The sequence below is a fragment of the Entelurus aequoreus genome, linkage group LG16 (assembly GCF_033978785.1).
Source record: "Entelurus aequoreus isolate RoL-2023_Sb linkage group LG16, RoL_Eaeq_v1.1, whole genome shotgun sequence".
In the NCBI taxonomy this organism is placed as follows: Eukaryota; Metazoa; Chordata; class Actinopteri; order Syngnathiformes; family Syngnathidae; genus Entelurus; species Entelurus aequoreus.
In genome coordinates, this window is record NC_084746.1 from 10,002,106 (window position 1) to 10,015,402 (window position 13,297).

A 13,297-nucleotide genomic window follows, 5' to 3' on the forward strand; every position below is an offset into this window, starting at 1 on the left:
TGAGAAATGTATACAATGATGTTATATGTTTGGGGTAATATGGCAGTGATCCAGTTATCCGGGAGATGGCAAAAAGCCGCTGCCTGACCAGGGCTCAGAAGATCTGCAGAGACTCCTCCCACCCCCAACAAGGACTGTTTTCACTGCTGAAATATGTTCCGCAGCCTCCGTAGCAGAACCTCCAGGTTCTGTAACAGCTTCTTCCCTCAGGCCATAAGACTCTTGAACGCATCACAATAATCCCCTCAACTCCCCCCCCCCAAAACGGCTGGAATATAAAGAAAATATAACATACATCCATAAACGTAAATTCATATGCCATCCATCCATCCATCCATTCATTTTCTTCCTCTTATCCGAGGTCGGGTCGCGAGACTTCCCTCTCCCCAGCCACTTCGTCCAGCTCTTTCCGGGGGATCTCGAGGCGTTCCCAGGCCAGGCGGGAGACATAGTCTTCCCAACGTGTCCTGGGTCTTCCCCTCGGCCTCCTGCCGGTCGTACGTGCCCCAAACCTTCCTAGGGAGGCGTTCGGGTGGCATCCTGACCAGATGCCCGAACCACCTCATCTGGCTCCTCTCTATGTGGAGGAGCAGTGGCTTTACTCTGAGTTCCTCCCGGATGGCAAAGCTTCTCACCCTATCTCTAAGGGAGAGACCCGCCACCCGGCGGAGGAAACTCATTTGGGCCGCTTGTACCCGTGATCTTGTCCTTTCGGTCATAACCCAAAGCTCATGACCATAGGTGAGGATGGGAACGTAGATCGACCGGTAAATTAAGAGCTTTGCCTTCCGGCTCAGCTCCTTCTTCACCACAACGGATCAATACAGCGTCCGAATTACTGAAGATGCCGCACCGATCCGCCTGTCGATCTCAAGATCCACTCTTCCCCCACTCGTGAGCAAGACTCATAGGTACTTGAACTCCTCCACTTGGGGAAAAATCTCCTCCCCAACTTGGAGATGGCACTCCACCCTTTCCCGGGCGAGAACCATGGACTCGGACTGGGAGGTGCTGATACTCATCCCAGTCGCTTCACACTCGGCTGCGAACCGATCTAGTGAGAGCTGAAGATCCTGGCCAGTTGAAGCCATCAGGACCACATCATCTGCAAAAAGCAGCCTGAAACAGTTTGTATTTATTTGTTATGGTCTTAGTCATTTTTACAATATGGCCATCACACTTTAGTTTAGGGTCCAAAATAGCATCCAAATATTTAAATCTCTTTACCTGCTCTATTTTATTTTGATTAATGTTGACCTGATTTTCATTTAAGGATTGTTTCTTCAAAGAGAAACACATCAAAACTGTATCATCCTTTGATGTTGTCCTTCAGATCTAGCAGTGCTACGATGTTTCCCTTTCATCAATGACCTTGTTGTCTGGCCTTTTGGACTGGTCAACATGGAAGACAAAAGGGTCTGTATAAAGGGTTAAGAGGTCCCTTGACCTGAGTCGAGTTTGATTATACTGCCTGCAGGGTGGGCTGTCGTTCCTCCATGAGACTGATAACCCACCCGAGAGATATATCAAAGATGTCCAGTGGAGCTGTTCTCTCAAGGGCTACGACCAAACTAACCGACATAGAAGAACTAGAACTAGTAGTCCAAGGTGGCTCCTGAACCCGACAAAAACAGAACAACGCTTACCTTCAGGAGTATAGGTTGTGTTGTCATTGAATATGTGAGAATCAAAGTGGTGGGCCAGCGAGCGTCTGTTAGCATAGCGTTCTGGAAAGAAAAATGCCCTATTCTTGCGTTGTTTTAGGCTGTTAGAACCGTTCAAAATGCGAAAAAGATATCATTTTCTTAAGAGTTTCTCGAGAGGTAATCAAGAATGGCAAATAAGTGTAAGATTTTACGAAACAACGAGAAAATTAGCACGCACTCCGGTCCAAATCGACCCACAGTGATCACTTTGTCAAAGATTTGTTTGATATACCTATAACGTTTGGTATTTCCCATTAAAGTATTATATTGATTTTATTTGTGTTGTTTCAGAGTTCAAAAAACACATTTCCACTACGACTGTTTCGTAAACCACCTACTCTGTGTTTCGTAAACCACCTACTTGGTGTTTCGTAAACCACGTACTCGGTGTTTCGTAAACCACCTACTCTGTGTTTCGTAAACCACCTACTCGGTGTTTCGTAAACCACCTACTCGGCGAGTCTAAGTAAAATAAAGAAAATGTGTGTACTCGTAACAAGGACAACACACATGGCTGTAGACGCAGAGTTAAATCATAAATGACCTGAGCAAAAACAATGCATATTTACCTGGGAGAGTCTTGATACCAATGTCCTTGACTCAGACACACACAAAGAAGTTGTAGACCTCCATGCTTTTACAAGTTTCCATCTGTTTTTTTCTTGTAAAATGATGTCTGCAGCACTGTAGTTCGACATGTCTGGGAACGTGACCGGCGGATAATCCTTGATATCACTCCACAAATGTTCTTTCTTATAACGTATAAGGATAGATTCCATTGCATAGTTGTTGATGTTTTTTTGCTTCCATTTGCTTTTAGCGGGAAGATCTAGGCACCTTGCATAGTTCACACTGTTTACTGCACAGGATTAGCCATATTGGTTTGGTGGCCCCCACCACTTGGTTTACTTCCGTTCAAAAGTAATGTGCTTTTGTAACCCTCGTCACTGACATGATATATGCATGTATATATGTACAGTACATATATGTATGTATGTATGTATGTATGTATATATATATATGTATGTATGTATATATGTACAGTACATATATGTATGTATGTATGTATGTATGTATATATATATATATATGTATGTATGTATGTATGTATGTATATATGTACAGTACATATATGTATGTATGTCTGTATATATGTATATATATGTATGTATGTATGTATATATGTACAGTACATGTATGTATGTATGTATGTATGTATATATGTGTGTATGTATATATGTACAGTACATGTATGTATGTATGTATATATATGTATGTATATATGTACAGTACAAATATATATGTATGTATGTATATATATGTGTGTATGTATATATGTATATGTGTATATATATGTATGTATGTATGTATGTATGTATGTATGTATATATGTACAGTACATATATGTATGTATGTATATATATGTATGTATGTATATATGTATATACAGTTTATGCATATATGCATATATGTATATACAGTATATTGATACGTATATACAGTATATGTATGTATGTATATACTGTATGTATGTATATATGTATATATATATATATATATATATATATATATATATATGTACACTACCGTTCAAAAGTTTGGGGTCACCCAAACAATTTTGTGGAATAGCCTTCATTTCGTATGTATATATATGTATGTATGTATATATGTATATACAGTATATGCATATATGTATATACAGTATATGGATATGTATATACAGTATATATGTGTATATGTATGTATGTATTTATGTATGTATGTATGTATGTATATGTGTATATATATGTATGTATGTATGTATATATGTACAGTACATATATGTATGTATGTAATATATATATATATGTATGTATATATATGTCTTAATTAGATTATCCAAAAAATAGTGCTCGATACCGTGGTAGAGCGTAATATGTATGTGTGGGAAAAAATCACAAGACTATTTCATCTCTACAGGCCTGTTTCATGAGGGTTTTCCTCAATCCTCAGGAGATTTTGGAATTGAGGAAAACCCTCATGAAACAGGCCTGTAGAGATGAAATAGTCTTGTGATTTTTTTCCCACACATACATATGTATGTATATATGTATATACAGTTTATGCATATATGCATATATGTATATACAGTATATGGATACGTATATACAGTATATGTATGTATGTATATACTGTATGTATGTATATATGTATATATATATATATATATATATATGTACAACTACCGTTCAAAAGTTTGGGGTCACCCAAACAATTTTGTGGAATAGCCTTCATTTCTAAGAACAAGAATAGACGGTCGAGTTTCAGATGAAAGTTCTCTTTTTCTGGCCATTTTGAGCGTTTAATTGACCCCACAAATGTGATGCTCCAGAAACTCAATCTGCTCAAAGGAAGGTCAGTTTTGTAGCTTCTGTAACGAGCTAAGCTGTTTTCAGATGTGTGAACATGATTGCACAAGGGTTTTCTAATCATCAATTAGCCTTCTGAGCCAATGAGCAAACACATTGTACCATTAGAACACTGGAGTGATAGTTGCTGGAAATGGGACTCTATACACCTATGTAGATATTGCACCAAAAACCAGACATTCGCAGCTAGAATAGTCATTTACCACATTAGCAATGTATAGAGTGTATTTCTTTAAAGTTAAGACTAGTTTAAAGTTATCTTTATTGAAAAGTACAGTGCTTTTCCTGAAAAAATAAGGACATTTCAATGTGACCGCAAACTTTTGAATGGTAGTGTATGTATATACGTGTGTGTGTGTGTGTGTGTGTGTGTGTGTGTGTGTGTGTGTGTGTGTGTGTGTGTGTGTGTGTGTGTGTGTGTGTGTGTGTGTGTGTGTGTGTGTATAAACACAACATCTTCCATTCCTTTGTCATTTCCTTCTTAAAAACATCAGTCAAATTCAGGCTATTTTAAGAAACATTTTAACATGTTTGAGCACACTTAAAGCCTTTAGGAATGCAGTCTTCATGTCAGTCAAAAACTGAAGAGAATTCACCCCCAAATGATAAGTTACCATTATTCTTATTGACATCAAGACACTGACTTGTAAAAGTTACTTCAGTGCAGTCTTCACCGGGGTGTTTACCAAATGTTCCTAAGCCCCGGCAACAATCCATTTGCAACGTTCTTTTATTTCGTGTTTTCTCGCCGGCAGCGTGATCAAGTCGCTCGCCGGCGGTCGTCTCTCTCCGCTTGATTTAGCCGACGCATTGCTGCCTTTCCTCCCGTATTAACGGCTTCACTGATGATCACTGATGATTAGCTGCAGGAAAACTGCTGGCACATCAGTGCTGCTCCAGCTAGGGAGTCAAGCTAAACTCCCCGTCCTTAATTGTCAGTAAATGTTGTTTATCAAGCACTTTTCACTGATCAAATCACTAAGCGCTGTACAAAACATAGGTGAAGTAAAACAACAATTCAATGAAAACAACAACATCGTAAAAAGTGGATTAAAAATGATAGTTAAAAGGTGCATTAACTAAAAGCTTTACTAAAAAGACACTGAAGAGTAGGGGCATAACAAGTCAGTCATGTACTGAGGGGCCCCACCATGCAACTGAAGAGTAGGGGCATAACAAGTCAGTGATGTACTGAGGGGCCCCGCCATGCAACTGAAGAGTAGGGGCATAACAAGTCAGTGATGTACTGAGGGGCCCCACCATGCAACTGAAGAGTAGGGGCATAACAAGTCAGTGATGTACTGAGGGGCCCCACAATGCAACTGAATAGTAGGGGCATAACAAGTCAGTCATGTACTGAGGGGCCCCACCATGCAACTGAAGAGTAGGGCATAACAAGTCAGTGATGTACTGAGGGGCCCCACCATGCAACTGAAGAGTAGTGGCATAACAAGTCAGTCATGTACTGAGGGGCCCCACCATGCAACTGAAGAGTAGGGGCATAACAAGTCAGTGATGTACTGAGGGGCCCCGCCATGCAACTGAAGAGTAGGGGCATAACAAGTCAGTGATGTACTGAGGGGCCCCACCATGCAACTGAAGAGTAGGGGCGTAACAAGTTAGTGATGTACTGAGGGGCCCCGCCATGCAACTGAAGAGTAGGGGCTAAGGGGCCGAGCCCAACTCCTGAAACCAATCCCAAAACCATAATTCCTCCTCCACCAAATTTCACACTCGGCACAATGCTGTCCGAAATGTAGCGTTCTCCTGGCAACCTCCAAACCCATACTGGTCCATCAGATGGAAAAGTGAGATTCATCAGTCCAGAGAAGGCGTCTCCACTGCTCTAGAGTCCAGTGGTGATGTCCTTTACACCACTGCATCCCACGCTTTGCATTGGACTCGGTGATGTATGGCTTAGATGCAGCTGCTCGGTCATGGAAACCCATTCCATGGAGCTCTCTGCGTACTGTACGTGGGCTAATTGGAAGGTGACATGAATTTTGGAGCTCTGTAGCAAGTGACTGTGCAGAAAGTCTTTTGCACTATGCTGACCTCTCTGTCAGTTTACGTGGCCTACCACTTGGTTGCTGTTGTTCCCAAACTCTTCCAATTTCTTATGATAAAGTTGACTTCGGAATATTTGTGAGCGAGGAAATTTGATGATGACTAACGTTTATTCCTGTTGTGTCTGCAGCGTGTGCGGCAGGTTTCTACAAGTCCAGGTCGCCTGAGGCCGGATGCTCCAAGTGTCCTCCACACAGCTACTCGCTCCGAGAAGGCTCCGCCGTCTGCGACTGCCACTCCGGCTTCTTCCGGGCTGACGGTGACCCTCCCTTCATGGCCTGTTCCCGTAAGAACGCTCGCTTGTACACACCTCCTAATGCACCTTTTTTGAGGCAAGGCACATTTTTTTTCATAAAAAAAAATCTGGCGGCGACGTTAAAAAATGTAACTCCACCAGGTCGTCGTGCCTTATTCGGAGTTTGTTGGTGTTTTCCTGTGTGTAGTGCTTTAGTTCTTGTCTTGCGCTCTTATTTTGGTGGCCCTTCCTGATTTGTTGGGTGTTTTCCTGTAGCAGTTTCATGTCTTCCTTTACGTTGTTGCGATCCTTCTTTGTGTGGACATTGTTGATTTCCATGTCATGTACGGGATGTACTTTGTGGACGCCGTAAGTTTTTGCTGTCGTCCAGCATTTTGTTTCGGTTTACTTTTGTAGCCAGTTCAGTTTTACTTTCATTTTGCATAGCCATTGCCTTTTCCTTTTGTTCATTTTTGTTTAAGCATTACATACCTTTTTACCTGCACTCTGCCTCCCGCTGTGGTCTGCATATTGGGATCACAACAAACCATCCTCGTCTCACCCGACACATTCCGACTTTTACGAAGCAATTAACCACCTACTGACATGGAGTATTACATGGTTACTCCATCAATCCATCCATCCATCCATCTTCTTCCGCTTATCCGAGGCCGGGTCACGGGGGCAGCAGCCTAAGCAGGGAAGCCCAGACTTCCCTCTCCCCAGCCACTTCGTCCAGCTCCTCCCGGGGGATCCCGAGGCGTTCCCAGGCCAGCCGGGAGACATAGTCTTCCCAACGTGTCCTGGGTCTTCCCTGTGGAACGTGCCCTAAACACCTCCCTAGGGAGGCGTTCGGGTGGCATCCTGACCAGATTATAATTATTAATTAGTAGGCTAGACTACTGCAACTCACTTCTTGTCGGGATCCTCAGCAAGAACATCCAGAAGCTGCAGTACTTACAGAATAGTACTGCTAGTACTTGTGTGACCACGTCACACAAGTTCTCAAATCCCTTCACTGGCTTCCTGTTCCACTCAGGCTTGAATACAAAGTCTCCCTACTAACTCACCAGTGCCTCCATGGAAATGCCCCCCCTCTACCTCAAAGAACTGCTCACCCCCAAATCCTCCACACGGCATGAACACAAACTCCTCCAACCTCCGAGGACAAAACTACGCCGCTCCACTCTGTGGAACACTCTCCCTGACCACCTGAGGGCACCACAGACTGTGAATGTTTTTAAAAAAGGCTTAAAAACCCTTCTTTTTTTTTTAAAAAAAGCATTTTTTTAGATATATGCGTGCTAGTTCTAATTTTTATTTTGATTTATTTGTATTATCTTTTTTTGTTTGTTTTAATACACTGTAGCACTTTGAGGTTATTTGCTCAATTTAAAGTGTTTTTTACAAATAAAATCTATTATTATTATTATGATTTGTAAAGAAATATTTTTTGGACCAGTTAGGTGAAGTTTCATAATTTTCCACGGCACACTAGTGCGCTGTGGCACAGTGGTTGAAAAACACTGTCCTAATGCATGCTGGGTAGACAATGCCCTGGAGTGATGACACAGGCCAGACCTGTTATTTGGCGCAGAAAAGCCAACTCAACACATCTCCAACATGCACTTTTCTTGAATGGCGCTCTTGTCCGGTGATCCTGTTACCGATGACTAAACCATCATCCTCGTCCCGTTAAAGACAAATGTCCTCTTTCTCCTTGTTCAAACCTCTCAGTGAAGTCCTGAAACTTAATTACGCTCATGCGGAGCACGTGGTTTTCATGCCTGGACAAAAAAACAAAAAAAAACAACTTCTGGTTTGGACAAACACCAAAAGTAACAGAAAACGTTGAATAAAATGTGGATTTTTGTCTGATACCACAAACTGACAGGGATGTAACGATATCAAAATCTCACGGTATCAACGCCACGGTACGATAGAAGTCTTGTAGAAATGCTGTAGTGTGTAAAATGAAGTGGCATCAATGTTTATGTAATTGAAGACATACCTACTCGGTGGCCTCGTGGTTAGAGTCGGTAGGTCGAGTCATACCAAAGACTATAAAAATGGGACCCGTTACCTCCCTGCATGGCACTCAGCATCAAGGGTTGGAATTGAATAGAATAGAATAGAATAGAAAGTACTTTATTGATCCCTGGGGGAAATTCAGCACCACAGTTCGCTCACATAAACAATAAACACTTAGGTATGTTTTACATGTGCATAATATAAATACAGTCTATTATACAGCATTATTCACATGTGAATAATATAAATACAGTCTATTATACAGCATTATTCACATGTGAATAATATAAATATAGTCTATTATATAGCATTATTCACATGTGAATAATATAAATACAGTCTATTATACAGAATTATTTACATGTGAATAATATAAATACAGTATATTATACAGCATTATTCACATGTGAATAACATAAATACAGTCTATTATACAGCATTATTCACATGTGAATAACATACATACAGTCTATTATACATCATTAATCACATGTGAATAATATAAATACAGTCTATCATACAGCATTATTCACATGTGAATAACATAAATACAGTCTATTATACAGCATTATTCACATGTGAATAATATAAATACAGTATATTATACAGCATTATTCACATGTGAATAATATAAATACAGTCTATTATACAGCATTATTCACATGTGAATAATATAAATACAGTCTATTATACAGCATTATTCACATGTGAATAATATAAATATAGTCTATTATATAGCATTATTCACATGTGAATAATATAAATACAGTCTATTATACATCATTATTTACATGTGAATAATATAAATACAGTATATTATACAGCATTTTTCACATGTGAATAACATAAATACAGTCTATTATACAGCATTATTCACATGTGAATAACATACATACAGTCTATTATACATCATTAATCACATGTGAATAATATAAATACAGTCTATCATACAGCATTATTCACATGTGAATAACATAAATACAGTCTATTATACAGCATTATTCACGTGTGAATATATAAATACAGTCTATTATACAGCATTATTCACATGTGAATAACATAAATACAATCTATTATTATACATCATTAATCACATGTGAATAATATAAATACAGTCTATTATACAGCATTATTCACATGTGAATAATATAAATACAGTCTATTATACAGCATTATTCACATGTGAATAATGTAAATTCAGACTATTATACAGCATTATTCACATGTGAATAACATAAATACAGTGTATTATACATCATTATTCACATGTGAATAACATAATAAATACATTGTACATTTACAGTACATGTACAGTCAAAAGGAACATATGCATTATACAGTCTGATGGCTGTCAGTATGAAGGACATGGGAATTGGGGGTTAAATCACCACCACTGCTGTTCACTGCTCCCCTCACCTCCCAGGGGGTGAACAAGGGTGATGGGTCAAATGCAGAGAATAATTTGGCCACAGAGGACGCATTTCACCACACCTAGTGTGTGTGTGTGACAATCATTGGTACTTTAACTTTAACTTAACTTAACAAAAAAAGGCTTTAATTATCATTATTAGTACAAAGATGGACTTTTTAAGTGCTAAGAATTGTGCGGTTTTTTTAAGCAAATATCTGACAATTTCACATTTAATATTGCTAGGTTGTGAGTTCAAACCCTGGTCGAGTCATACCAAAGACCTATTGTTACTATAACAATCTACAAGGTTAATACAGTTCTCTTTCTTCCCCTCCATTTATCTGCTTTCTTTTGTATTTCAAGTTATCATGACATATATGTATTGTTGTATTTGAAACAATTGTATTGTTGATAATAGAGGTAAATATTGTTATTATTCATTATCAATAGTGATATTTCTATTGGTATTAGTATTGATCCATTTGTAGTGTAATGATGTTCATTGTCATTTCTGTGTTATTAATATTTACTTCATTAACTGCTTCTTTGATATCACTTTTACTATCATATTTGTACATATCCTATTTGTTGATGTTGTTGTTATTGTTTTTGTTGTCTCTTTGTCTTATCCACATTAATATAAATCCATGTAATAAAGTCAAATACAAATAAAGTATCCAACACTTCTCTTGTGTAAAGTAAATGTGTACAGCAGATATAGATCATCTACATCAACTATATGATTTGCCTAAATAGCTGGACAGGACAAAAAAAAAAAAAATTAAAAAAGTAATAATAATAACTTTTAATAATGTAAAATACCTCAAAAGTTGATGTTTAGCTTCACTGGCTTCAAATATCTTTCCAGTTTGATGGTTTATCAAATACTCATATTTACTCGTCTCCAACCGGTGCACCGTGACCCGCTCTGTGTCGCCGTGGAAACGCTCCAGGCGAAGGTAGCGCTTTAGTACGCCCAGTGTTGGTGGCCATGCCTCAAAAAAGTCATCAGTTACAAATTACTTCTCCCAAAAGTTACTGAGTTAGTAACTCAGTTTCCTCATTATAAGAGTAATTACTTATTCAGTTACATCATGTCCGAAAAGGAGTAGGAAGAAGCAAAGCTTATTCAACCCACTTCAGAGCGTTTACAAATACATAAATTAATTGATTGTCTTCTTTTTGTGACACAATTACATCCGTGAATGATTAATTATTTTCTGTTTTAACGTGTTCTATCTACACTTCTGTTAAAATGTAATAATCACTTATTCTTCTCTTCTTTGATACTTTACATTAGTTTTGGATGATACCACACATTTAGGTATCGATCTGATACCAAGTAGTTACAGGATCATACATTGGTCATATTCAAAGTCCTCATGTGTCCAGGGACGTATTTACTGACTTTATAGACATAATATGAATTTTTAAAAACGAAAAAAAGGATCGTGACGATAAAAAATATCGATGTAATCATAGTGGTATCGACTAGATGATAATAATAATAATAATAATAATAATAATAATAATAATAATAATACATTTTACTTACAAGGCGCCTTTCTGGGCACTCAAGGAAACCGTACAAAATCAAAACAATAAAATCAATTAGATTAAAAACAACAACAACAAATAGAACAACATATACGCTATTGTACTTGGTATCATTACAGTGGATGTCAGGTGTAGATCCACCCATGGCGTTTGTTTACATTCAGGAACGCTAGCTTTTGTTAGCGGTGAGCTATTGTATCCTCCCACGACGTGTAGTGAAGCATGTTTAGCTACTCCTCGTCCTTCAGTGATAATAATACTTGTAAGAAACTTAGCTGTTAGCTGCTAGCTAGCTAGCCATGTCTTAAAACACCTCTTCCTGAGGGTGTTTCAGTGTTATAACTTCACCTTTATCTTTACTTTTTACACCAAAATGCGTCCGTTCTCCCTTTTCTGTCTACACACTGTGTCTGCTTGTAAGTACTCTGTGTGTGTGCGCTGCCCAACATGCTCCTCTGCTCGTAAAAACCAGCAATGTCACCACGTGACGACGAGCTGTCATGCCCGTTTAAAAAAGAACAAAAGAGAACCCGTACTTTTTAGAGGCGGTATCGCACCGAATATGATTCATTAGTATGGCGGCACTTTACTAGTACCGGTATACCGTAGAACCCTACACCGGATTTTAATCCCGTTGGTTTTGTCAATGTTCCTCTGGTCCTCAGAGCCTCCATCAGCTCCACAGCAGTTGATTTCGGTGGTGAACGAGACCTCGGTGGTTCTGGAGTGGGGCCCCCCTCGCCGACTAGGAGGCCGGAGCGACATCAGCTACAACCTGGAGTGCCTGGTCTGTCAAAGCGCCAACCACGCTCAGACGGGCGCCAAAGGCCTCCCTCGGAACCACAGCGCCACCCAGCCTGACTCTCAGCACCTTGGCCGGGGCATGCAGTCGGACCAGGGGATCGTGGGACCGGAAGTCCAGTCCGGCAGAGGAGTCTATCAGAGAGAGTCCACCAGGCGGGTTCCGGGCTCCCAGCTGTGCCAGCCTTGCAGCTCCGACATGCTGTTCTCTCCGGGCCGGACCGGCTTGAGGGGTACTCGGGTGGTGGTGAGCGAGCTGAGGGCCCACACCCACTACACCTTCCTGGTGCAAGCACTCAACGGGGTCTCCCAGGTTGCCACTGAAGGGGCCGGCCAGAGTGTTTCTGTCTCTGTGACCACCAATCAAGCAGGTAAGAAAGGTGTGATGGCCACTCATCTGCACGTGGTATTATCTTGGCATTGTCTTGCTGAAATAAGCAGGGGCGTCCATGATAACAATGCTTGGATGGCTACATATGTTGCTCCAAAACCTGTATAGTAATATTAATAATAATATATTTTATTTGTAAAAAGCACTTTACATTGAGCAAACAACCTCAAAGTGCTTCAGTGTATTAAAACAATAAATACAATAAAAATAAAATTAAAAATAAATAAAATAATTAAAAAGATAATAAAAATAAATAAAAATAAAAACTAGAACAGCCTAATAGCTAGAACTAGTATGCATATATCTAAAAGAAGGCTTTTTAAAAAGAAGGGTTTTTAAGCCTTTTTTTAAAAGCATCCACAGTCTGTGGTGCCCTCAGGTGGTCAGGGAGAGTGTTCCACAGACTGGGAACGTAGCTTTGTCCTCAGAGGTTGGAGGAGGTTACCTTTCAGCATTAATGGTGCCTTCACAGATGTGTAAGTTACCCATGTCTTGGCCACTAATACACCCCCATACCATCACACATGCTGGCTTTTACACTTTGCGCCTAGAACATTCCGGATGGTTCTTTTCCTCTTTGGTCCCTAGGACACAACGTCCACAGTTTCCAAAAACAATCTGAAATGTGGACTCGTCAGACCACAGAACACTTTTCCACTTTGCATCAGTCCATCTGAGATGAGCTCGGGC

General features: G+C 39.7%; 1 protein-coding gene across 1 annotated transcript in view; it reads left to right on the forward strand.

Moving 5' to 3' along the window:
* The first annotated feature begins 6,317 nt into the window (after positions 1-6,317).
* The window catches only part of LOC133631569 (ephrin type-A receptor 4-like), a 48,192-nt gene continuing 41,212 nt past the window's right edge, over positions 6,318-13,297 (forward strand). Inside the window, exons 1-2 of the mRNA XM_062023905.1 lie at positions 6,318-6,467; positions 12,081-12,587. Coding sequence (XP_061879889.1) covers positions 6,455-6,467; positions 12,081-12,587 — 520 coding nt within the window. The 5' untranslated portion in view covers positions 6,318-6,454. The remainder of the gene's footprint in view (positions 6,468-12,080; positions 12,588-13,297) is intronic.